The sequence below is a fragment of the Megalobrama amblycephala genome, linkage group LG4 (genome assembly GCF_018812025.1).
Source record: "Megalobrama amblycephala isolate DHTTF-2021 linkage group LG4, ASM1881202v1, whole genome shotgun sequence".
In the NCBI taxonomy this organism is placed as follows: Eukaryota; Metazoa; Chordata; class Actinopteri; order Cypriniformes; family Xenocyprididae; genus Megalobrama; species Megalobrama amblycephala.
The window spans coordinates 46,602,348-46,628,699 of NC_063047.1; the positions used below are offsets into that span (position 1 = coordinate 46,602,348).

The 26,352-nt window shown below is 36.6% G+C and overlaps 2 protein-coding genes across 9 annotated transcripts in view; one reads left to right on the top strand and one right to left on the bottom strand.

Moving 5' to 3' along the window:
* Window positions 1-17,883, top strand: part of doc2b (double C2-like domains, beta) — a 312,366-nt gene extending 294,483 nt beyond the window's left edge. For all 7 annotated transcript variants that reach the window (XM_048189585.1, XM_048189586.1, XM_048189584.1 and 4 more), the window contains 5 exons: window positions 4,339-4,465; window positions 8,720-8,877; window positions 13,495-13,576; window positions 13,656-13,752; window positions 15,918-17,883. In XM_048189585.1, coding sequence (XP_048045542.1) covers window positions 4,339-4,465; window positions 8,720-8,877; window positions 13,495-13,576; window positions 13,656-13,752; window positions 15,918-16,054 — 601 coding nt within the window. In that variant the 3' untranslated portion in view covers window positions 16,055-17,883. The remainder of the gene's footprint in view (window positions 1-4,338; window positions 4,466-8,719; window positions 8,878-13,494; window positions 13,577-13,655; window positions 13,753-15,917) is intronic.
* An 837-nt stretch (window positions 17,884-18,720) lies between these two features.
* Window positions 18,721-26,135, bottom strand: si:ch211-209a2.2 (L-asparaginase). 2 transcript variants are annotated; one of them, XM_048189594.1, is made up of 7 exons: window positions 25,915-26,135; window positions 25,161-25,256; window positions 23,392-23,555; window positions 20,966-21,049; window positions 20,726-20,825; window positions 20,576-20,638; window positions 18,721-18,977 (listed from the first exon to the last, which is right to left on the bottom strand). In XM_048189594.1, exons 1-7 carry the CDS (start codon window positions 26,023-26,025, stop codon window positions 18,861-18,863), a joined length of 735 nt encoding a protein of 244 aa, XP_048045551.1. In that variant the 5' UTR covers window positions 26,026-26,135; the 3' UTR covers window positions 18,721-18,860. The 2 variants fall into 2 exon arrangements, with proteins under 2 accessions (XP_048045551.1, XP_048045552.1); XM_048189595.1 differs by having other exon boundaries at window positions 25,161-25,275; window positions 25,915-26,102.
* Between the last annotated feature and the right edge of the window lie 217 nt (window positions 26,136-26,352).

Consider the following 26,352-nt stretch of genomic DNA (forward strand, 5'->3'; position numbering starts at 1 on the left):
TTAGGAGCATAGCCTCAAACTCATTCAGAAATAAATATAAACACTCTAACTCAAATAAATACTCTACTTACATGATCCGATGTATGCATGCAGCATGCATGACGAACATCTTGTAAAGATCCATTTTGAGGGTTATATTAGCTGTGTGAACTGTGTTTATGCTGGTTAAAGGCAAGCGCGAGCTCCGGTCTCTCACAAGATTTAAAGGGGCCGCAACCTATATATCGGTGCATAGTTAATAATGCCCCAAAATAGGCAGTTAAAAAAAATGATTAAAAAAAAATCTATGGGGTATTTTGAGCTGAAACTTCACAGACACATTCAGGGGACACCTTAGACTTATATTACATCTTTTAAAAAGAAGTTCTAGGGCACCTTTAAGTATTATCCTTCCATTGTTGGATGGCAATGTTTGGCTCAGAGCACAGCTCTAAAATGCTTGCTCCTCTTTTCTCATCTGATAATAAAATAAATTGCAACCAAATACACCACCACTCAGGCTGAAATCCTAGAATCGCCCTTTCTGCATTAGTCTTTTTGATGTATTTTATTGTTAGATGTCCTGATAGGGCTACTTTTTTACAAATACATCATGTATGAAAATGTTTTTAGATCATAAACTATCACAGACTACTCTGTAATAGTGACTATACACCTAAAGTGCCTCATATGCTTGTTTCGAAAACAGTTTTTATGGGGGTTTATGATACTTCTTATTGAGGGAGTTGAAGGAATCAGTCATGTTATGAGGTGTAAAACATGAGGATTATGCCAGTCCTTGAAACTGAAACAAGTAAACATGTCTAGAGTGAAAATATATCTGTATGGATCAGTACTGCTGGCATGAGAGACAAAATGGGCTGGGTAGAACCTGCCATTTTTGCTGGCTGTAAGGTTTTTTTTTTTGTTTTTTTTGATGAACAGACCAAAACTTAAGGCCTTCCTCTGAGTCATATATAGGAGAACTTATTAGATGGCTCACTGCCATAGGAAAATAAACAGTGCATAAGCTGAATTGGTTTTCATGTGCAAAGGCTTGATTGAGATTTGAGAGCTTGGACAGAAGACAATATTTCCAGTAAACAACTTGTTTTGGTCAGTCCCTCAAATATATAATTTAGATTCCGAAGACTTATTCACAATATTCATATATACTTTTAAGGTACTTTACGGTGTGTTTGGTTTCCATTTTGGAGCATGACATTGTAAATCATCCGCTTACTGTATCAGCTGATTAATAAAGGCACTTTCCGCCTTGGATATTCTGCAAAATACCTCTATGTTTAAAGGTACACTATGTAACTTTTGGCCCTCTAGTGGTTAAAAAACAAAACTTCATGCATTTTGCGGAAGAACATTGTTTTGGTTGTGCTTCGGCTCTGCGTGACTGTGCAGATGAATATGGTTCTTTCTCATAACTAAAAAAAAGAGAGGGAGATTATCCTACTGCTCATAAACATTTACTAAAAGGCTTAAGAGATATAACCAGTTTAAATGGAAAGGATCTCAAGCTGACTAGCTGAAGACGTTACTATAGCTATACCTGATAATCGACACAGTACTTCATTGAAAATAAATTCCAGCACAGCACTAAAACAACCATAACGAAATGACCCTTCACAAAAGATAATGCTTTACAATGAACTCTGTTAGAGAGCTACATATGGCAATTTATTCATGTCAGACTTTCTCGCTTGTTGTGACAACTAATCTATGCCACTCCCACCATACACACGTCAAAGCAGCTGGAGTAACTTTTCTCAATTTACACATTTGATGAGACACGCATGGGTGAGTGACGTATGTACGCAATTGCCCGTGAAAACCATCCCAACAGGTCTAAAATATTAACACTTTTAATAGACTTACCATAGTGAAACAGGGTAAGACAAAAACATGCTTTAGAAGAAGGACTGATAATGTATTGACTCTTGATTTAAAATTTGCTATTTTGAACAAAAAAGTTACATAGTGTACCTTTAACAGAAGGGAAATAATCCTTCATCTTTCAAATGGCATGAGGAGGGTGAGTAAATAAAGACATTATTTCATATCAGACATTGGTGAAATAATTGTCTTTTTCTGCTGCTGACCAATTCATCACCATCTTAAACACATGGAATTGTTGTTATTCTGGCCATCTGTTCTTGCTGTAAATGAGAGACATCAGCAGAACATTCTTTTTTCATGTGTGAATTACTCATCTGTATCCAGTCAAATGTTATTATTGACCTGTACAAAACTAAAAGAAGCTGTGCCTTTGTTCCTACCCCCACATATCAAGTGGTTCTTGCCGATACTGCAAATAGCACAGAAAACTCATTTCACAGTGAGCAAGCTCAATGCAAATGAACATCTATAGTGAATAGATAGCATGAAATCCTCCCATGGAGCTTCGGCTATGAATTTGGAATATATGGGATATACTGAATAAATAGTTCCAGTCATACTATGTATTTGACTGAGATGAAGCGCTTTTCAAAACGTTATGAAGCACAGGTGGTTGGAAATTAGGTTGTAATGCTCACCTTCAGCACTTGACTGGATATGTGGATGTACTCCTCCAAATATCTCTTTGACTGAACTGAGTACATTATTTTTATTTTGGTTTAGACATGGGTCACATTAGTTCTAAATAAGAATAAATAATGAATTTTGAAAGCTTTGAAATGTTATTCAGATTTAAACATGGTATATCAGATTAACCTGGTGATATCTTTTTACTCTTTCCCCACCATTGACAAGATTTTAATCATTTATGACACAACGCTTTTGCGCCATTGACAAGTTTTTCACAACAATCCATGTTTTCACTGTTATACAGTAGGGGGCGTTGTTATGGATCTGCTAAAATACAGCATCTCCGGATCCAAATACAAGCGAAGAAAAAGATCTGCTTAACCCTCTGGTGCTGTCGGGTCATTTTTGACCAAAACACTTTACGTTTTGTTTTGTTTTTTTGTTTTTTTATTTCATCAGAATGGTACGAAACTTGGTAAAGGTTTTTGCACTTGCTGTGTGAACACAAAAAAAAAAAAAAAAAAAAAATCATGGACATGATTCAAAAAGGTGAAACGGTCCTAAAAAATAATCACAACTGAATGGGAGATGAATTTCATCTATTGGAAACGTTTGGTACTGCGTCTAAACAAAATCTTACTGAAAGCTCATTTTTTGAGAAATCAACCTCAAATTTGGAACACATCTTGTTTAGATTTATGGCTTTGATTTTCTCACAGTTTTAGAGTTAAATGTGTTTTGTAAAATATATATTTAATATATAAATTTAAACTTTTTTCACTTCAGCAATAATCTGTCTTCTTTAAAAAGAGAACAAACTTCAGTCTGTGCTTATGGCAGTTTAAATTGGAAATTTCATTTTCAGGTCTATGCTCAAAAAGTGTATAAATAAATAACTACTTCATAAATATAATTTAATTCCATAAAATCCCCTAAAAATACAAAATATTAAATAAAAAAACATTATCAAACTAAAATATAGTACAATCATTTAATTAAATAAAATACAATTTTCAATCATTTTTGACCGACACGCAAACAGCGTGTTAAGTAATGGCAAGTTTACACAACAGGATTTTAAGCCCGATTTGCAAGTTAACGAGCTCGCCGACAGGTCAGGCTGTGATCGGGGGAAAATAAGTGGGTGATCGGTGCAGTCTTTATGTGTGAACTACTCAATGACGCATCAAAGACACTCGCTGACTCGCCGCCAACACCTTACTGACGCCAGACAAATATCTAGCATGCTAAATATCTGGAGCTGTCAGCTGACTCGACAACGACTTCAAGATGCCACAGCAAGTCATGTAGTCTGAACTTGGCATAAGCTAACATGACCATCAAACATTCAACAGGAAATAAACCAAAATTGCCTAACTTTACCAAGAAAAATGCCAAATCCTCAAAGAGGTATCTGATTGTGCAAGCCCTGGGGGTGTTGATGGACTCAATCTATGTTTTGATCATCATTGTGAATCCAATCCAGATAAAGTCTTTGATAAAAATAAAATTTTCTCTGCTTTTTAAAAAAAAATGTATCAAGTGTTGATAAAAAAAAGAACGAATGAAGATAGAATATTTTTTAAAGCAGAGTCCCTGTTCTGTCTTTGAATATATTGCCTGTTCACATATTCATACGGAAAAATATTCTGGGGCCGTTTTTGGAAAATTTTGTGAATATGATCTGGCTGGCAAACTTTTTAGTAAACGTGAACAGGGAAAGAGTTTACAACAAATTTTCTAACTAGCTGTGTAATTCCTTTACATGTCAAGTCTACAACCCAGATCTGATGCTGTCAATCTTTTGTTTTTGTCTAGGATTTCAGTGTGTGACGAGGACAAATTCCGCCACAACGAATTCATCGGCGAAACCCGAATCCCCCTGAAGAAACTCAAACCCAATCAGACCAAGAGCTTCAGCAACTGTTTGGAGAAACAGCTTCCTGTGAGTTCCTCAGTCTTTTACTCTTCATCTCTGGAAACGAATCAGTCTGAAGGCGGAAGGAGCTCAGTTGTGCTAATCATCGGTGTGGTTGTCTGTGAGTGATGGAGAAATTGAGGGAAGTTTGAAAGCTACATAAAGAGATTCAGATAGCAAATTGATTAGGACGTCCAAAGTGACTCTCATTAGAATCAACATACTAATTAGAAATCAATTATCATTGGAGCAGCATCCTCACATCCATCAACCATCTGTGACAAACATGACAGGCTTACAAACACCAGCAAAGAATGCAATATGATAAAGCTATAGGCTGCTCACTGTTGGAGGAAAACTAACAACCATACATGTATTCATACTCAACAACTGCCTGATAAAAACACCACGATTCAAAAGCTGCCACATCCTCGAGGGAATACATTTTTGTTTCACTGACAACCATGCATGAGAGACACCCATAAGGAACATGTCTGTTTAGTATACCTGGGCCATTTTTTATATCTGAAATGTACTCCAGTAACAAACTAAACCCAGCTCAGCAGGAAGTCTTTCGTCAGCACCTTGCCTTAAGGCGCACAGCTCTGCTTGGATCAGCACAAACCACTGCTTTGTTCTAGCAGGAGACGGAGGGAAAACGTTGAGGAAAGCAATTCGATACACTTCTTTGTAGTCACGTCTTCTTCATTTGAGGATGGTGGATGTAGGTTTAAAGCCATGTGTCAAAGTGCTCTGTGGATTGACAGGATGAGCAGGTATTGGGTGGGGGATGATCTCATATAGTATCTTTTATCAGAGTACCTTTTGCTAGAAAGGCAGAGGTCATATAAACCTAGACATTTTCAGTAGCTGAACTGAATCAAAGTTGAATTGATAGAATTTTTGCTGTTATTGCTATTTATTACAGGGCTCTCTGAAATGATTGATTCTGATTGGTCAATCTCAACATTCCAAAGTCTGTTATTCCCCGATAATGACCATCCGTTGTCAATAGCAATGCTGTATAACAGACCGGGTATCTGAAGCTGGTGCTTCTTTAATGTCTCTCGTATCACACCACGGATTCGCATCTTGTTTCATACAAACGGAGCTCCTGACATCTTGCATCTCTGTTATAGTTACTGACTGTTATTAATAGTGCTGTATTATTGTTGTAGCCATTGTCAATCAACTTAATTTATATAGCACCATTAAAAACAAAAAATTGTGACCAAGGTGCTGTATACTATATCAAATAACATCAACATTTAAAGGGTTAGTTCGCCCAAAAGTGAAAATTCTGTCATTAATTACTCCCATGTCGTTCCAAACCCGTAAGACTTTCGTTCATCTTCAGAACGCAAATGAAAATCTTTTTGATGAAATCTGAGAGCTTTCTGTCACTCCGTTGAAAGCCTACGCAATGCAACTTTGACGCTTCAAAAAGTTCATAAAGAGATTCTAAAACTAATCCATATGAATCGAGTGGTTTATTCCAAATTTTCTAAAAGAGAAAACCTCGTTCCAAACCTCAAGACCTTCGTTCATCTTCGGAACACAAATTAAGATATTTTGGTAACACTTTACAATAAGGTTCATTAGTCAAACATTAATGTAACCATGAGCAATACGTTTGTTACTGTATTTACTAATCTTCATTAACGTTAATGAAAATACAGTTGTTCATTGTTTGTTCATGTTAGTTCACAGTGCCTTAACTAATGTTAACAAGATTTTAATAATGTATTAGTAAATGTTGAAATTAACATTAACAAAGATTAATAAATGCTGTACAAGTGCAGTTCATTATTAGTTCATGTTAACTAATGGAGTTAACTAATGTTAACATATGAACCTTATTGTAAAGTGTTACCGATATTTTTGTTATGAAATCCAAGGGTTTCTGAACCACATATAGGCAGCAACATCAATGCACCTTTCAAGGCTCAGAAAGGTAGTAACTACCATAGTTCAACCCTAATGTTATGAAGTGACAAAAATACTTTTTGTGCGCAAAAACAAAACAAAAATAATGACTTTTCGACAATTTCTTCCCTTCCCTGTCAGTCTCCTATGCTGTTGACATAGTAAACACAGTGCAGCGCTTCCGGGTTCTACGTCAGAACGCCGACTCAGTATTGGCTGACGCTAATCACATGAGCACAACAACACGTGTGTGATGCTGACGCAGGAGCGAGCCAATAATGAGTTCCAAACGAAGTCAAAGCAGAACTGACTACTACACATCTCCAAGCACAGGGTGGTGTCATTCTCTAATTAATCTATTGTTTAACTAATAAGTTGAATGAATGATTCATTGAGCATGTTTACATGACTACCAAAAATCAACTTATTGTAATTTACCCATTTTACCAATTTACATGCAAACCTGTAAACTGTCAATTCAAGAAAACCATGTTTTTTTTTTAAATCAAGTTATTTACCATTATTGGCATCAAAACGTAAGCATCCGTGTATTCCACTCAGAGTATTCTATTTATTATGTGAGTTGTAATATTAAATAAAGCACTAAAAACTCCAGAGTATGCCAAAATGTCAGCAGGAAACTTGTACAGACTCATTCTCCTCTAATGTTTACAGTTTCTACAACTGTACCACTGCTCCTTCAGCTGCACAAGATGAGAACACATTTTATCATTTCCCGGGTCAAGAAAGAGTCAGAGTGTATGATATATTTCCTCCTCCCCTACAGCAAAACACTTGCTCTGGTTGGATGTGCTTAAATCTGCAGGAAACGTGCATGCTTTCCTGTTACATATGACATATCACACAGCTCTGCTAGGATCAGCACAATCACCACTTTTTTACGTTCTAGCAGGAGAAGAATGAAAAGCCTTGCACACTTCAATAAGCTGAAAAAACTTAATTAAGTTGTTTACATGATGAAATCGAGGTAATGAGCAAAAATATATCTGTCGATTTGGATTATTCTTAAGCCCAAAGTATGCTTAGGTCACCCGCATCCACACACCGTCTGCATGAAGTAATTTTCATCATCAGGAGGTTCTGCTGACACCTGCACACCCCATTTGAGTGCAGCCCACTTTTTGAGACTGCCCAGTTGGTCCGCATACAACAGCGCATGTGCGAGCGGCTTGAGCACTTGAAAATAAAGTCCGCACCAAACGCGTATTTGAAAGGCTTACGCGCTCAACTGTGTGCAAGACGGAGCCGAACGTGGAAAATGAAGTATACCCAGGCCTTTAAGCTGTTTATGACCTTACATGACCACACACATTTGGCTTTTTTAAGAATGTAAACACTCAATGACTTGCTCATAAAGACAGTCACTTGTCGCCACTTACTGGTGTAAAGATGTAAACTGCAGAAAATGCACCACTAATGCAGACTGACAGCAAAGTCCCTTTCAAGGAAAGTCAGTTCACTCGGTTGCCATATTTTCAACGCCTCCGGGGAACTATTTGGGGCATCCAAGACCAAGTCCTCCCATTCATAATGGGAGAAAGTTAGTTTTGAAGTTAGTTTTCAGCTAGCCTCTGTGACCAGTAAAGTTGATCATGCAAGCACCACCGATTGTGCTAATCAGTCTTTCAATTAAAAAATATGATATATGACAAAAAGTTGACCTGTAAGATAAGCACACAGACTGCTACCTGCAGTACAGTTAGAGGTGGCAAAAGTTAAACACACAGACTGTGTTGTTGAGATCTGCTCTTATAGACCTAAGAGTGACTTCACCAGCTGGAAAACAATACAAACTGTTTGTTGTGTGAAGAGACTCTGTAATGTGTATGAGAGTGTGTGTGTGTGTGTATGTGTGTGTGAGAGTCTGTGATCTCCAGTGGGGACGGAAATGAGACAGCAGTGTGTGGGGGATGAGCAGAGACGCCTCCTCCACAGCTAATTAACTTCATGCTTGACGGCTTTGGTGGGTCCACAAAGTTCTGAGAGAGACAAAGAGAGTAGATTTACCTCACATTCAACAGTTGAGATGATCTCAGCTTTGGTTCTGCACTGCCATAAAATATCTAGGAAATAAGAGATTGGTGCATGAAACTAATTGAGCAAATTAATAAATGATCAACTGGGACACAACACTTGTGTGTTAATAGAATTTTCTGCCTATTTATGAGTTGATAAAGCAATCAGATTCATAGAACTGCAACAAATGAATGCTAGGATTCATGTTTAAGTTACTTCTTAAAAATATATTTCTTTGTATTATGTAGAGTCTACATCCATCCTTTTCTTTATAGAAGCTGGACTGACTGTTTTCTGTTTGTGTGTTGACACACACAGATTGACAAGACAGATGACAAGTCTCTGGAGGAGCGAGGGCGCATCATGATCTCTCTGAAGTACAGCTCTCAGAAGTCTGGCTTAGTGGTTGGCATCATACGCTGTGCACATCTCGCTGCCATGGATGCCAATGGCTTCTCTGACCCCTATGTTAAAACGTAAGTCATACCTCTCACGATCATCTGTCTTTTTATTGTTCTATATCCTGAAATTTCACTTGTATAACAATAGATTTTTGTTTATTCTGCACTAAAAGGACAAATGTTCATGTACGGAGGTACTAAAATAATCGGAATCCACATTGATTTAGTGAAAATGTTTAATGTGGAACAGAAGATCTGTGCATACAAGATATGTAAATTACAGATATCAAAGGAAATCCACCTTGCTGTTGCTGGATTTAGTGATTCTAGTCGACTCAAATCTGTGGTATAACAATTAGACAAGACGTTTTCATGCATTGAAGTCAGAATACATAAACATTGTTCTAAAAATTACAGTAATGTGCAAGAGATTTTCCTTACCCAGATGTACCACAGGACTCTGATGACTATTAAAGGTGCTCTATGTAAGTTTTGACTGTACTAAAGCATAAAAATACCATAATATATTTGCAGATAGTTATCAAACATGCTCAGTTCACATATTAGATTCTCTGAAAACCATTGCTACAGCCAGTTATTTAACTTTGAAATGTGCGTTCCGTGTCAGAATGTCTGTTTTTGTTTCGGTCTGTGCAAGACCACGCGTTGCCAATTTACCCAACAGTATTTCACCACCCTGGGTTGCCAGTTGGCGGAAAACACGTGCAGCGAATTGCAGCCATGGAAGCCAGCGAACACACTGGATCAGAGATCGCAGATTCTACCTGACCTAAAAAGCCTCGGCATCCATCTAAAAATCTCTATGAACTGATGCATATTAAAACGCAATATCAACTCTTCATAAATCAATAATTCAACTAATTATCTTACAGTGTGTAAGTCTCCTCGCCTTCCAATGTCAATTGAGATCACTCCTGTTGCGTGTCTTCAAACTGGCAACCCGTGAGAGCGTTGAGTCTGAGGAGGAGGGGGCGGGGCAAACAATATTTTGAATTTGGACTGCAGTACCCATTTCAACCACTAGCTGTCATTCTTACATAGAGCACCTCTAAGAGTTTGAAAAAATATGACCCTTCTATCTTCCAAACCTTTTGTAAAGGTCTGTCACAAATTAAGTTGTCAAAAAATACTGACTTCGGTACCAATCTGTACTGAAATGTTAAAAATGAGCGCTGTTGAGCGGATTCGTAAACACCTCTGATTGGCCATTGTATTGATGCGCTCATCGGATATGTCTGTGATCGGCTACAATGATCAACACAGCAGCATTTGAAAGTGTTTTGAAAGCGGAAGCGTTTGAACGCTCCCATGTGTATCTGTGTAAGCGCTTGGTGAAAAGAGTCATTGATGACTATTTACAATGTTTTTACAGCGTTGATCATTGAAGCCAATCACAGGCATATCCATGAGATGTGAAAACAATGGCCAATCAGAGGTGTTTACGAATCCGCTCAACAGCGCTCAAAGCGTCACATTTTTAACATTTAAGTACTGAAAAGGTACCGAAGTCGGTACTTTTGACAACTCTAAAAGTTGTGATAAAAGTGAAGTAGTGGCAGATCTGTTCTTCTGTATTGTGATGTACAAAATTCAGGGTTGGTTCTATCCATCGGTTGTTGATTGATTTTGAGATCTGGGCATTGCACTCAGAAACAAATGTGAGCATTCAGAGGCTAAAGCGTTTAAGCGGACTTAATGAGATGTCTGTCATTTCACCAGAAGATTGAGTTATGAAGTTATAATTAAAGAGGTCTCATTATGCTCATTTACATGTTCATAATTTTGTTTATGGGATCTGCTAGAATACATTTACATCATTTAATGTTAAAAAAAAACTAACTTTCCTTATAATTTACATTGTTGCAGCAGCCCTCTGTCTGAATGCTGTTTTAGTTTTGGTTTCTTTAAAACCAGCCTTCTGAAAAGCGCAGTCTGCTGTGATTGGTCAGCTGGCCCCAGTCTGTTGTGATTGGTCTACCGCTTAGAGCGTGTTGGAAATGTATCGCCCCTTACCTTAACCAGCAAGTATTACCTGAGGCACTGTAAATACTACTGTATTAACGCTAAATATGGCTTAAGTTTTGCCATTTTAGTTCAAGCCCGAGCCTGACAGTCAAGAAGAACAAGCTGATCAACACCAAACCACTTTTCACAGTGGTAGCATTTTATTTTACTCTCTTACATTTCAGATGTGATGTTATAACATCTGACCTGCACTGAACTGCATGGTTCAGAAAGCAGTCGTTAGAAACATGGTTAGAACACTACAAAAGGATGACGTTGTACTGCTGAGGAATAGTGTTCAAAAAAAACATTTTAAAGGGTTAGTTCACCCAAAAATGAAAATAATGCCATTTATTACTCACCCTCATGTTGTTCTACACCTGTAAGACCTTAGTTCATCTTCAGAACACAAATTAAGATATTTTGATTAAATCCGATGGCTCAGTGAGGCCTGCATTCACAGCAATGCCATTCAAAATAAGGACTTTTCAACAATATAGTGATAGGCCGATTTCAAAACTCTGCTTCGGAGCTTTACGAATTGGATCAGTGATTCGGAGCGCCAAAGTCTATAGAGGCCCCACTGAGCCATCGGATTTAATCAAAATATCTTAATTTGTGTTCCGAAGATTAACGAAGACCTTACGGGTGTAGAACGACATGAGGGTGAGTAATAAATGACACTATTTTCATTTTTGGGTGAACTAACCCTTTAATCTCTATCTCTTAAGTTCGTCTGCATTAGGAAGGCCAAAAAAAGGGGGTTTAGATTCTGGGTGAAAAAACAACATCTCTTGGGAATGCCGACAACACACTACTAATGCAACTCATCTCAAAATGAGGAATATTGTGTAGTGTACTTTCCCGGAACGAAACTCGAGACTACAATTGAGGTGTTTGTGCTTACTGATATAGAGAATAACTCCATTAGGCGTGACTTTGTAACTTTGAACCTCATGTTCAAACAGCAACATTAGACACGAAAGAAAAGCTGAAAATGTAAAAAAGCATAATAGGACCCATTTAAAAATGATGAGGTTAAAAAAAAAAAAAAAAAAACTTAAACTTGCACAGATGAATCATTCAGCATAAGATCAATAAAATGCATTTAAAAAATAGTGTGAATTTTGATCATGTTGACTTTAAGGTGCTGATGTGTAACCAAAAGGTTGTAGGTTTGAATCCCACAGGAGTGAGCTAGTGAGCTTTTTGAGCAAGGCAAAAATAAAATTTAGCATTAAGGCGCTGTGGCTAAAAGAGTTTGCTAAATGATTACCGACAATGTGAAATTATATATGTGCACATGTATGTTCGTAAGGAATCCTTAAGCACATCCATTCATCCTGCCAAACACAAGAATACGAATCATTTATGCCAACGCTTGATACCAATTCAGTTACATGTCATGAGCTTAGAATTCTGTCTTTGATATGAAGAAATGCAGACGTTTGTATTTGAGGACTGGAATGTGTTGGTTTAAATGAAGCAATGATCTCTGCTTAAGCACACAGAGGGGATTAGAGCTCTCAACTCTCTCGCTTCCTGAATCAAACCGTTTATGAAGGATTATTGTAGTCGGGCACTATGTTTTTGTTTCTTACATGTACAAACATTGGTCAATTTAAGCAGCTTGGTTCTGTCTCTACAAAAGATTTGAATACTAAATTATTCATTTGTCGTTTCTGCTCGTGCAAATCTTGTGTATTTGTGTATTTCGTCTCTGTCTGCTATTTTCGAATCGTTTTGTCATTCCTGTTTTTCCTGTTTATGCACAAAGCAGTTTTTTCTGGATTGATAGCAGTTGACGTTCACATTTTTGGGATTTAAACAAAATTAGCTTTTTATTGAATAGTAGTAGTGTTCATTTTAAACTGTAGATTAATTTATTCACAAGAAAATCTGAAATGGTTGACCAGAGGCACTGTTACAGGAGCAAATGACATCCCCTGTCAAGCGAGCTCCAGGGAGACTTTTACAATAAGAGGGAAATGAGCCTTTCACAACTTTCACTTTTACTTTAAATGTCTACTGACATTTCTGACAATATTAACAAGATTTATTTCAGTTTTTCACTCGTATTTGATGGATTCCTAGATGATAAAATAAATGACAGAGGGAATTTATATTATTGCCTTTACAATATAAGACACAGGTTATGATTATTAGGCTGCTGAGTTTACTGCCTGAATCTTCTTTAATCAGTCCTATTGGCTGCCTGCTTATCTGGTGGTCTTTGTGAAATAGCAAGGGACCCTCATTAAGAAGACTTGGGGGAGCAGAGCCGGAAAGAGACATTTAATGACCTCGATGTCAGCAGACAAGTGAAGTGAGGTTGCGTTAAAACCTTTCATTTATTTAAGAAAGCTCCTAGAGCAAATGGTGGAAATATCCTGCAATGAACCTTGTGTATCCTTTCATGGCTTTTTCATTCAGCTCTTTAAATTGTATATACAAGAGCTGCAATGCCTTCTGGTGGACATATTGAGTTGTTGCACATGACAACGCCATTCTGCATTTGGTCCAATGTGTTTCAAGCGTGTGCCAGTTTTACTGCCTGTGCATTGAGAGTAAGACTGTGCAAAATTAGTAGAAAGCTAACTTGACCCAAAGTGAAAGACATGATCAAACTAAATGCATCTTTCTTTCAATATCACCAATGTATTTCAGGTATCTCAAGCCAGATGAGAACAAAAAATCAAAGCACAAGACAGCTGTCAAAAAGAAGACCCTCAACCCCGAATTCAATGAAGTAAGATTAATCTGAACAAAGCCTGATTCTGTAACACACACTTGTTTTTATAATTGCTAATTCCATTCTTCTATGGCAGGAGTTTTTCTATGAGATCAAGTATGCTGACCTCAGCAAAAAGACCCTGGAGGTGACCGTTTGGGACTATGACATTGGCAAATCCAACGATTTCATTGGTAGGACCTATTTACAAGTCTTGTTAAACCTACATTTCATCTTTATTTTTTGTTTTCACAGTTTGTTTAATTTTTAAGTTAAATGCAGTGCCAAAGGTTATATAGTCCTTGGGATCAGCAGTAAAGACTTTTTTTCTGCTTGTCTGGTCAGGCCAGTAGTTTTCTTGATAGCTGAAAAGTATATAGTTAGTTACTATAATTGTACAGAAAAGTCCAAGACGGCAATAAATTCTTCTGCAAACATTTCCGCTGATAAATGTTGACATAAAAGCAAAAACGTTACTAATTGTTTCATGATTTTCAACCCATTTGTACTGATCACAAGCCATTCTTTTAATTTCGACAAAACGTCATCTGCCTCATCCAGCTAGTTAATTTTATCTAGCTGGCAAGTTCGACAAGTTGACACGCTAAATTAGCAATCAGATGTCACAGAAAACCAAACGTTTAAGTTTGCAAAATATGTGTGTACATGATCAAAAGATGTAAGATATAGGGTGAATTCCAAACAGTGTTTTTGTGCCCTTAAAGGGCACTTCGGGAAGGGGACGCCATTTGTAGGGGAGTTCCAAAAAAAGAGCACCAGATAAAGAACACCTGAATGCCTTCATGAAGGGCCCTTCCACAAGTCCTTTACCGTTAGTGAAGGGTACATGCGTTTATGGTCATGCGTTTATGGTTTTATCGTTTATGGTCATGTGACCCAGGGTGGAGAGTCTTTGCGATTCATTTTAAAGCTAGATGGCAGGATAGTTCGAGTTAAGGTATGAACAGAATAATTCAATTGCACACATTTTTTGCATACATCCATAAGAAGTTTAAATAAGTTTTATAGGTAAGAAAGGTGTTTAATAGCAGATATGTTCGGTAATTTCAACTGCCTGCAGTGTCCAAACAAGAGACAGCAAAGTTGAGAGCAGAGAAGGGAACACACGCACACACACAAATAGAAAGAATATTTTAAAAGCTGTATATTTATTTGCAACAATTTTATTAATTGAAATAAGAAAGTCCAGTTGTAAGAACAGCTAATGGGCTGACTGACGGTGCACTATGTTGTTAGGATAACATTTCAGGTTAAGATAATGAGGAAATTATGTTGTCTTTTATTGCTTACTTTGCTAAGTGTGTTCCAAACGGCTACATTAGACAAGTGCCCTGCCCCTCCAAAGTCCCCACTTCAAGGGCTCTGCCCTTCGGAGTGAGTAGTTCGTAGGGGACGCTCACCGTTTGGAATTCACTCATAGCACTAAGTGACGGTTTGTCAACTGGCCTGAAACTCTTTCCAGCAGGTCATCCTCACTCTAAAAAGTAATTCAGATGACCTGTTACCATAAATAAATGCATGGTTGCAAGTTAAAAATTCTAATTTATTGTTTTAATTAAATCTTTTTAAGTTGCAAACATTATTTTGTTCAGTTCTGTTGACATAAATGTTTATCATTATAATTACATCAACTTAATATCGTTTGTAATTTAAAATCAAATTTCTGTGTTATTTGGCTTTTTTTTTTTTTATTAAGTTGTAGTAACGTAATGAAATTGTCTTGATAACTTTGGAAATCAGGCAGTAGATTTCTAGTTCCCAGCATGCTTTGCATAGGACTGGATAAGGAGAATAAATGTTGAAATTAAGTGTTAATTTATTTGTTTTTGTGGAGGGAAAGACCTGTTAGTGTTTAATTCTGTTGTGTTTGACATTTAAAAGAGTTTCTTTAATGTTGAAGTTTTTGTGGCTACCATTGTGCTGAAGAGTAGATACATGAAGGTCATGAAGGTGCTAATGCCAGTGACAAATAACATCTTACTTGTTCATTAAATATACATGTTAAATAAGTTATGTTAGCATGTGCTATGATAGCTGTTGATTTTAACTGAAGTAGATAAGATTAATTGGTTCCAGAGCTACAACTCTGATAGTTACAACAACTTAATTTTTTGAGTAATCAACTTAAAAATTTGTGTTTATGCTACAAATATGTAAATTATGTAAATTCACTCAAAGTTGTCATGACTCAAATTAATGCAAACTGTTACTCTACAATTTTTTTTGTAGAGCCAACACATTATTTTTTAGAGTGTAGTTGAGGCCTGAGTCCCATGGGGAACTTCTGACCTTTGTTTGTTTTTAGCTGTTTTAATTAACTTTTTCACCCTTTCTCCAGGTGGAGTCTCTTTAGGTATAAATGCCAATGGCGAGAGGCTAAAACACTGGTTTGACTGTCTGAAAAACAAGGACAAGAAAATCGAGCGCTGGCACACGTTAACCAATGAACTCCCTGGTTCAGGGTACAATGACTGAAATCTCCCTTTCAAGTGGTTGCAGCGAAGCCCCGCCCCCTTTTCCTACATGATGTCGATGTAAAGCCCAGCAGCCTGTGATGGATAGATCAACACTCCAGCAGTCCACTGATTTAGAGATGGGTGCCAGTATCTGTTCCCAACTAACACACCTGCTCTATCTCTTGTACTTTTCCTGGTGTTGAGCTTGCAGTCTGATTGTGTGGCTTGATGTGGCTTTTGGGCTTATATAAGGGTCTTTAATCAACCTGTGTTTGTACAACCTCATTGAAAATGGAGAGATGTTGTTCCCACAGCCAACAAGAGATCAGTTCCTGTCTTCAAATATTTAACCACACTCTACTCTTCTCTTTCTCCATTTTCTTGGCTATCTCCGAGGTTTTATGTGTATTCGAGAATGCTGTTTACAGACGTTAACTCTCAGTAAATGTATCATTACGTGTATGCATCATGGCAGCAAATGGGCTCTGAAAATACAATTTCTAAAACAAGACAGAATATTGTTTACATCTAGAATACAGTCTAAAACCTTTCTGATGCCTGTCTTAAGGCCAGGGCATAAACTACACAATTGTATTTTACAGACAGATGATTGAGAGGATTATATTTTGTCAGTGGAGGTTAAAAAAATTCATGCAATTTAAACTCCCAACAAATTTGTAAGAGTTTTTACTTCCCCCGTCAATTACAATAGGCTAGAATATTTCTTTTTTTTTTTAATAAAAGTGAATAACCTCCTAGTTAGTCTACTTAATGAATGTAATTTACCTTTATTTAGTTTCTATGCCCTCACTGCAAATTAACAGTGTGCCATTGACATTAAGAAAGCACACAGCAGAGTTTCAATAGCCATTTTTCTAGAGAGAAAACAGAGACCAAACCCTGTTTACACACAAAGGCGCAATACTAGAAATGAAGACCATGGATTATACAACTTTCATTTGGAGGTATATCCAACTCTTGCTTGGCCATTAATTATTGATTTTCGAATGAAACACTGTGCCCAAGCCCAATCCATACATTGCATTAACATCTAATTCTGTAAAGTCTGTAAATCAAAAAAATAGACTTGACAAACTTTTACAAGTTACTATTGTTTGAGATATATTAATAGCATGTTTATCTTATTCTTCCTTTGAGCATTTATACTTAATATATTTTTTTAAATACTGTGTTAAAGTCATTTAACATGTTTATTTTAAATATGTGCATTGCATCAAGTTGTGTTATTTTGTGGCATTAAATTATAGCCAGTGTATTATTTTAACCTTTCTGTGTTATTGCATATTTAGCATGCCATTGCTGGGTATCATAGATATTATTATATTACTGTACGTTTGACAATTTTTATTTATTTTTAATTTTTTTTTCAAATTACCAGTAGATTTTATTCGTTGTTTAAGGGAAACTCTAGATTGGAGATAAGACTTAAGACCATTTATTAAACACCGTGAAACTCCAAGAAAGAGACCACATGTATACAGCCCTACGATGTATGTTCACCAACTGAGAACCCTTATCGCTCTCTGACGACGTTCATTGTGCAAGACATTTTTGTAATCTTTTTGCTTTTGTACACAAACTCTATGGCATAAAAATGCATGCAATGTTCTTGGGCTGTCATTAAATTAACTTTGCTTAATGTTTGATACTGCTGTTCTTTTCTGTAAAAAGAGAGTTCCTGCTCTTGGATGCTACAAGAATGTCAGCCTTCCTTTTCAGACCGTTTTTTGTACTTTTGAACGCTATCGCATTGCCCGTCAGGTTGCTCTATTGACTGGACATGTGACTGCATGTTACAAAAAAATAAATCTTGTCTTGTTTTGATCATTTTTAACTCTCAGGCAATTGTTTGCATATTATAGTGGTTCTCTGATGAAGTCAATATATTTCTCCTCCTGGTTCACCTTAATCTTGCACCGAATGGCCGAATTATCGTGCCTTTTCTTTTGTATCAGTGTGTTTTTGCACCGCTCACTTTACAAAGATTCCTAGATTGATATTAGCTTTTAATATGGAAACAATATGATACATATGGCATAAGTTATATTCTTGTGTGTGTTACACTGTCAAAATATTGTGTCTCTTGGAATATGCCTCTTAAAGACACGCTATGGGTTTCCTTACACCGTGTGATAGTGCCGTGATGGCTGAGGTGGAGGATGCCCGTATAACTTCAGATTCTGGCATCTGCTAGTGCTAAATATCAAACTAAAAAAGAAACCGATTGGCTCTGTTTGCTCCCTTACTCATTGTACATTCTTTGAATATGTTTATTTAAACCATATTTATAAGATCTTTAACCTGTTGTGGGTTAGTCAACTTAAATGTCACATATATAGCAAAAATACTGTAGGAATATTACGAACCACTGAAAGCATCAAGAGTTTCAGTATAATGTCAATTTCAAGTGCCGTCAGACACCAGAATCTGTATTTTACTTTCATTTTTGTCCAACTTCAAAGTATTATAACTAGAGTGTTTTTATTTTTACTATGGCAAATGATATTTGCTATTTACATGTTCAGAACTGGAAACCCATATCAAATAAACACCTGAAAATGAGTTGACCTCTTTTTGTCTTGGAGATTAATATGAAAGAAAATGGTGCCCTTGGAACAGAATATTGAATACAAATGTTCCTAACTAATAATGTTAGGAATGTTATATTGTTTCATTAACCTTTTTTATTTGTTCTAAAAACATCTGGTTCACACTACCTTTTTTTCCTATCCTTATGAAACAATGCTTTTAATTATCTGGATGAACTTTAAACTTTGAAACCTTTGACAAGTACAGGGATTTCCTCACTGTTCTGTGGCCTGCTTGAGCCAAAGGGCCTGAGGACTCAACAGCTCCACCAAGTGTTGTAAGCCTAGTCTCTGTGCATCATCTACAGGCCTGTTGTTGCGCTCGTCTCTTTGCTGTTATTTCAGAGAAGATTGAAATAATGTCATTTTTAATCATTACAATACTATGGTGACCGGGAGGGGACATGTTCGGTTCACTTAGTTTTTCAACATATGATCTCGAGGCCACGATTATCACGTTTCCACGAAGTTAACGTGTTGTGGCCACGACAAAAGTAAGTGAACCGAACATGTCCTCTCCAAGTCACCGTACAATACAAAGAGATAAGAGTGATGCTTTTATATCCTTACAGTACAACAGTGAAAGTTTGGACACATCTGGCTTTCTCATGAATTTAAAAACATTTTAATCGCTTATAATGTTTGGAGACTATATAAATTGCACCTACTTACAATATGACTTTCAAAATAAAGTTTCAATTCAATTTACTTTTGTTGAAATGGATGTGTTGAACAGAAGAGTGAGGGAAAAGCAGAGAAAAGTCGCCAGCATACAAAAGTCTTAAGCCCCGGGTATACTTTGGCCGCACACAACCAAATTTCGAGACCGCGCGGATGGTGCGCGTGCAACAGCGCATGCGCAAGCAGGACAGAAGAGTACACTAGGTGGTAATACGCACAGTACTGAGCGCAGTGTCCAGTCGTCGAAGAAGAGGGTGTAAAGAGCGATTCAAAAACAAGATGAGTAAACTATGTTGCAATGGTGGATGCATTATTTTTCTTCTCCGATCCTGCCCAGCGAATGTCCCATTGGCTGACCGACATCACGATGGAGAGACACCGCAGGTTCTGTTGGATTCGCAACATATGTATTTAAACATCCGAAACCTAAAATAAACATTATGTGGGTGAAAACACTGCATATTTGCATCCGTTTTGTAGTATACTTTGAAAGATTCGCGGATGTGACTGCACGCAAGACACGTCCGGGCGCGGAAAGTGAAGGATACCCGGGGCTTTAGGCCACCATTAGATGTTGTTTTAACAATGGTATAATGACCATATATAATTATTTCTCAGTCTCTTTATTAGAATATAACCAGAAAATACAGGACATTTGTATGCAGTATTAAAAAAAACGGAAAAAAAATAACAGCAATAACAAGAACTGGCTCTCTTAAACCTAAATGGAAAGGAAAAGGGCTGGAAGGCCAAGAAAACCTTTAAAATATGAGAAGTTTCTCAGATTTTCTTCTTTGAGAAAATGGAAGAAGTCCAGGACGTCACACTAAATACTGATTTTGGCTGATTTTCTTTTCAGTTTGTGTACATATTTCCTGTATTTTCTGTTTGTATCATAATAAAGAGACTGAAAAATAAATATGGATGGCCATTAAAACATTGCTAAAACAACAAAGCTGGTGGTGGCCTAAGACTTTTGCACAGTGCTGTATGTGTGAACTTTCTCAAGACTACTGGAAAAGCATCCCAGCATGCACCTCACAAGAAAATGAACAGTGTGCAGAGTAATTATCAAGCCACAGGAAGCAATTTTAAAGTCCGCAAAATATAAGATCGTTTTGAATTTTTTCATAGTTTTGATGACTTGCTATTATTCTAAAATGTCAAACGTAGCAATAATTAAAAAAAAAAAATGTGTGTCCAAACTCTTGGCAGATAAACAATTGCTTCTAAATCCTTTGTGTCCATACCTCAAGATCTGATCCATTGCTGATACAGAACTTCACCAATTCAGGTTGATTGGTGCTCACTGCCTGTTAAAGCAAATGATGGAAGATGAGCCAAGCTTAGATGCTATTCATAGGAACAATATTTACTTAACATTTCTGAGAAACGCTCACCACATGTAAAGGAGTTCGACCGTGAGCATCAGAAACATTAAAACTGACTCCAGTCTTTTTCCACGCCTCCATCTCTTCTTTCTCTCCAAGGCATGCAAGACTGAAAAGCACAATCCATATTTAGAAATCTACAATTACTGCTATATGGGTAAGCAATAACATATTGGTCAGAGTGATACCTTTTATCGAGAACCCTCTTTTTAAAAATGAACCTTTGTATAAAAACATACTCCCACTTACTAGCACATCTCAGCCCCAAATTCCTCTGGGGATTTTTCCAAACGTGCCCCTGCAGAAATTAACATTTCCACCACCTCCAAACTCCTAATGAAATAAAAGGTGAATCAGTAAATGTGGATATGCAACAGGGTATGGAAATGAATGGGGGCTTGAGGCAAAAATGGCCACAAATTCAAGATGAGGGGCAAAAAGTGCCCTTCCACGATTAAAGTAAATCAATTGTCTGTCAGAATTAAAGTGAAATATGATAATGAATGAAAACTGTCAACTGAGGCGTAAGAGTTTTTTGCAGCATTATAGCCCATTATACATATAAAACCAACGCTTATGAATGCAATGTCTAATCAGAGGCTTTTAGATTAGTCACTACTGTAAAGGCCGTTCTGTTCAGTGTGCGCACCCACCGACTGAATTCTGCACTCTAGTGGATTCTCATCATAAACAACCAAGTACAGATATGATGTACTGTAAGTAAGAGATTATTTTGTAGCATAAACAGCTTCACATTGTAATGAGAGTTTTTGAGAGAGCGCTTAAACACATGCTAGACTGAAAGTCATGGACCGCTTCAGTGTTGTTTTGCTTACTTTCTGTATATAATTTATTCCCAGACCCAGTTTGAATAGATGTTTTGTTTTTCAAGCTACTAAAATATCCAATATGAAGCCTTGATTTTGTAGTGCATAAAAAAACAAACTCATAAACAGTTGTCTGTGTAGCCAGAACATGACGTGCCATCACCCCAAACACAAAAACATACTCCCCCAGTTTCACAGACAAGGCTTAAACCTAGTACTAGATTAAAATGCATGTTTGAGCTGGTTTAACTGAAAGCACCTTGCTCTGACATATCTTTAAAAATGCCACGGTCATTGTTTTATCTCAAGATGCACACTAGTAATGTTTTTTAACCCTCTGGTGCACTTTGTGTTAATCAAAAATGACCAAAGGTTTTTTATTTCAATGAAATGTACTATATTTTAGTTCATATTGTATTTTTAGGGGATTTTATGGTACAAAATTATATTTATGCTGTAGTTATAATCTATTTATTCACTTTTTGAGCATAGACCTTAAACTGTCACAGGCTTAAATTTGATCTCTTTTAAAAGATACTTGGCAAATTATTGCTGAAGTGAAATAAGTTTTAAAAAAAAGTTAACTTATAGTTTATTCATTTATTACGTTTATTGTTATGAAAAATGCCCAAAATAGTATGAAATACATATTTTCAAAAACACATCTTTTACTCCAAAATCGCAAGAAAATCAAAGCCATAAACCAAAAAAAAAAAACTGAGCTTTCAGTAAGATTTTGTTTGGTCACAGTACCAAAAGTTTTCACTAGATTAAATTTATCTCCCATTTATTTCCAATGCAATCTATTTTTTCAGGACTATTTAACCTTTTCGAACCATGTCCATGATTTTTGTGTGTTCACATAGCAAGTGCCAAAACCTTTACCAAATTTCTCTTACCATTCTGATTGTGTCATGAGCACCAGTTGGAGTGCCCATGTTTGCCACTAGAGGGCACTCCAACCCGGACTGTTCCTCACCACACTCTTGGACTTCATTTCCCATAACACACTTCCCGGGCTCATTATCCTGTCATTGCACCCAGCTGTTTTGTGTTTGATCATTAGTTCTGTCTATTTATACCTGGTTTGTTTCTGATTTTGTTATTGAGGTTTCATTTATGGTCACTGGCGTTTGTTTCTGTTTTCTTTTTTTTATGTGGACTGCTCTGTGTACTTTGACCCTAGCTTGCCTGGATTGTTTATTGATTTCCCAATTAAAGCTGCATTTGGATCTAACCCTCTCATCTCTGTGCCATTCCGTTACAGATTGAGGAAAAAATTCTAAAAAAAAAACAAACAAAATGACCGAAGAGCACCAGAGGGTTATGGCATGTTTATAAAAGCTACTTAAATACCCTAATTAAACTAAGGCCTATCCTGGATTAATGTAAGCCATTAATCTATCTAAGCTATTAGTCCACATTAATAATAATTATAATATCAAGAGTAATAATCAACAAAGATTTTTATCATAAAATTGCAGCCCAACCATGTAATGACTCCCTTTTAAATTTTATAATTTATAGAGACCATTTAAGCAATTGTGTAAATTCATGATTGTTGCCTTTTAAGCAGCATTAAATGAAACTGTGTAAATAAACATGACATGTCAGATGCAGCTTCTATTCCACCTTTGCAGTGTAAACATGGCTTCTGTTGATGTTGATAACATGTTATTGTTATAGTATTCTGAGTAATTGCGATAATTAGTTCAATATAAGTATCTGACATAAAAGTCAACACAGATACATTTAATTAGGTAATTATAAATAATTGCCCATACAGAGGTAAAAATGCCCCTGGAAGTCATATATATCCAGTAAGAAGCACACAAATATGATGAGTACTTGGAGCATATGGCATCTCGAAGTGGATTTTGTCCATCACAGTCAAAGGCATTCACATCTGCTCCCTGCTGCAGCAAGTAGTGAACAGTGCCTACGTAGCCCTCTCCTGCTGCCACATGTAAAGGTGTTCGACGTCGCTCATCACCACATGACACATCAACACCCTATAAGTTAAGTTCAACAATACACATTTAGGGTAGGTGTCCCACTGAAAATTGAAATTAAAACTAGATTTTGTGTGTATGTGTTCCAACCATGCCACATATATACATTATATTGCCATAAAATAATGGGACACCCCTCCAAAGCATTGAATTGAGGTGTTCCAATCACTTCCATGGCCACAGGTGTATCAAATCAAGAACCTAGGCATGCAGACTGCTTCTACAATCATTTGTGAAAGAATGGGTCGCTCTCAGGAGCTCAGTGAATTCAAGTGTGGTACCGTGATAGGTTGCCACCTGTGCAATAAGTCCATTCGTGAAATTTCCTCACTACTAAATATTCCACGGTCGTCTGTTAGTGGTATAATAATAAAGTGGAAGCAATTGGGGACAACAGCAACTCAGCCACAAAGTGGTATTATACGCTTATAATCAGGTATATAATCACACATCTCTGTCTGGCAATCCGATGGACGAGTCTGGGTTTGGCGGTTGTCAGGAGAACGGTACTTGCCTGACTGCATTGTGCCAAGTGTAAAGTTTGGTGGAGGGGGGATTATGGTGTGGGGTTGTTTTTCAGGGGTTGAGCTTGGCGCCTTAGTTCCAGTGAAAGGAACTCTTAATGCTTCAGCATACCAAGACATTTTGGACAATTTCATGCTCCCAACTTTGTGGGAACAGTTTGGGGATGGCCCCTTCCTGTTCCAACATGACTGCGCACCAGTGCACAAAGCAAGGTCCATACAGACATGGATGAGCGAGTTTGGTGTGGAGGAACTTGACTGGCCTGCACAGAGTCCTGACCTCAACCCGATAGAACACCTTTGGGATGAATTAGAGCGGAGACTGCGAGCCAGGTTTTCTCGGCAACATCACTGCCTGACCTCACAAATGCACTTCTAGAAGAATGGTGAAAAATTCCCATAAACACACTCTTAAACCTTGTGGAAAGCATTCCCAGAAGAGTTGAGGCTGTTATAGCTGCAAAGGGTGAGCCAACTCCGGATTAAGAATGGGATGTCATTAAAGTTCATGTGCACGTAAAGGCAGGCGTCCCAAAACTTTTGGCAATATAGTGTGTGTGTGTGTGTGTGTGTGTGTGTGTGTGCTCTACATACATTTATATATATATATATATATATATATATATATATATATATATATATATATATATATATATATATATATATATATATATAAATAATAAGAAAATATTCATTTAATTTTCAGAATTTAGTTAATGTATGTTAATATTAATTTGAGTATATTAATGTACTCTGAAACAAGTTGATGAAATGCAGAGAATAAAGTTTTTATTTGCATTTCTTTCAAAATATAATAATCAAAATATAATAATTAATAATGAATTATAATGATTAATTATTAATTATAATGAAATTTTCATTAATTTAAAAGAAGGTATAAAAGGCAGAACCCCCAAACTATTGGTATCATTATCTGTATCAGCAGATATCACTCTGAATAATCGGCTATCAGTGTCGGTGGAGTAATTTAGTATCGGTGCAGCTCTAATATATATACACATAAACTGCATATTGTAGTCAAGAGTTTTATTTGTGACGACTGTTGATATGTCCACATTACCTCTCGAAAATGTTCCTCCAGGCCAAGATAATCTTCTTCTACAGCTGAAGAGTTCAACAGATTAGGGAGAAGAGCAAGTTGGCACGTTTTCATCTCCTAGTTAAAAGAAAGTAATCTGAAAATTGTGACCAGTTATTTCATTATACAATGAAAGTTTTATTTTACAAATGGCAAGTACAATGTCACCATACTGGTGATTCTAACTCTGACTTGCTAGCCACTTATTACATTCAGCATTCACATCACATATTTTCTATTTTTAGAGAATTTTATGACACCAATTAATATTTTTGCAATAATTAGGATAATTTTTCCCACTGAAAATAATAAAAAACAAAAACTATTTTTTTTTTTTTTTTCAATTAAAACAGTATTTCATGTTATAGTACAGGCCTTTAAAATCACCGCAGAATTCCTATATAACTCTATATAAAGAGGCTTATAAATTATTTGACTGCTTTTAAACATAAATACATTTTTAGTTTAAAATGTCTCAGAGTTGTTTTTTTTTTTTTTAATCTGATTTCAACCTCTTTATTTTAAAAAAAATTGTCAGGAGTGTGACTATTTTTTTTAATGACCATTTAGCTTTTTCGAATCATTTTCGATGTATTTGTTTGTGTGTTTTTGGTCACATAGCGATTGCCTCAAAAGTCACCGAGTTTTGTAAAATTTCAATTAATAAGTTTTTTCAGTCTAAAATGACCGAACAACACCAGAGGTTAACTAACTAGCTAACGTTAGTAACACTAACCGTCTTGATGTTATCCGTCCCGATCCAGCCGAGGCGAAGAGAAGATGCTACAGCAGACCAATATCTATAAACTTTATCAGGGACCTTTTTTCTTGAAAAACAAACCCCCATGATAAAAAGGAAAAAAGGCAAACACACAGATTGCAGGTTTTATGGTACTTCGATGTAACTCGTGTGACGCGTGAATATATTGGCGCGAAAAATGGTGAGTGAGGTCACGTGACGTGACTCGAATTTTTTTAGGAGATTAAATATTTTGTGCTTTTCCAAATTATGAATGGTAACATTGTCGTTGTTTTGCTATTATTTCAATGTTTAGGTGTGGATGATATCTAAGCGGCATGGAGCTCTATCTATCTATCTATCTATCTGAATAGATTTTAATTGCTTATTGCTTTTTATTAGAACAAAGTATACAATATTTAATATTTATTCTTG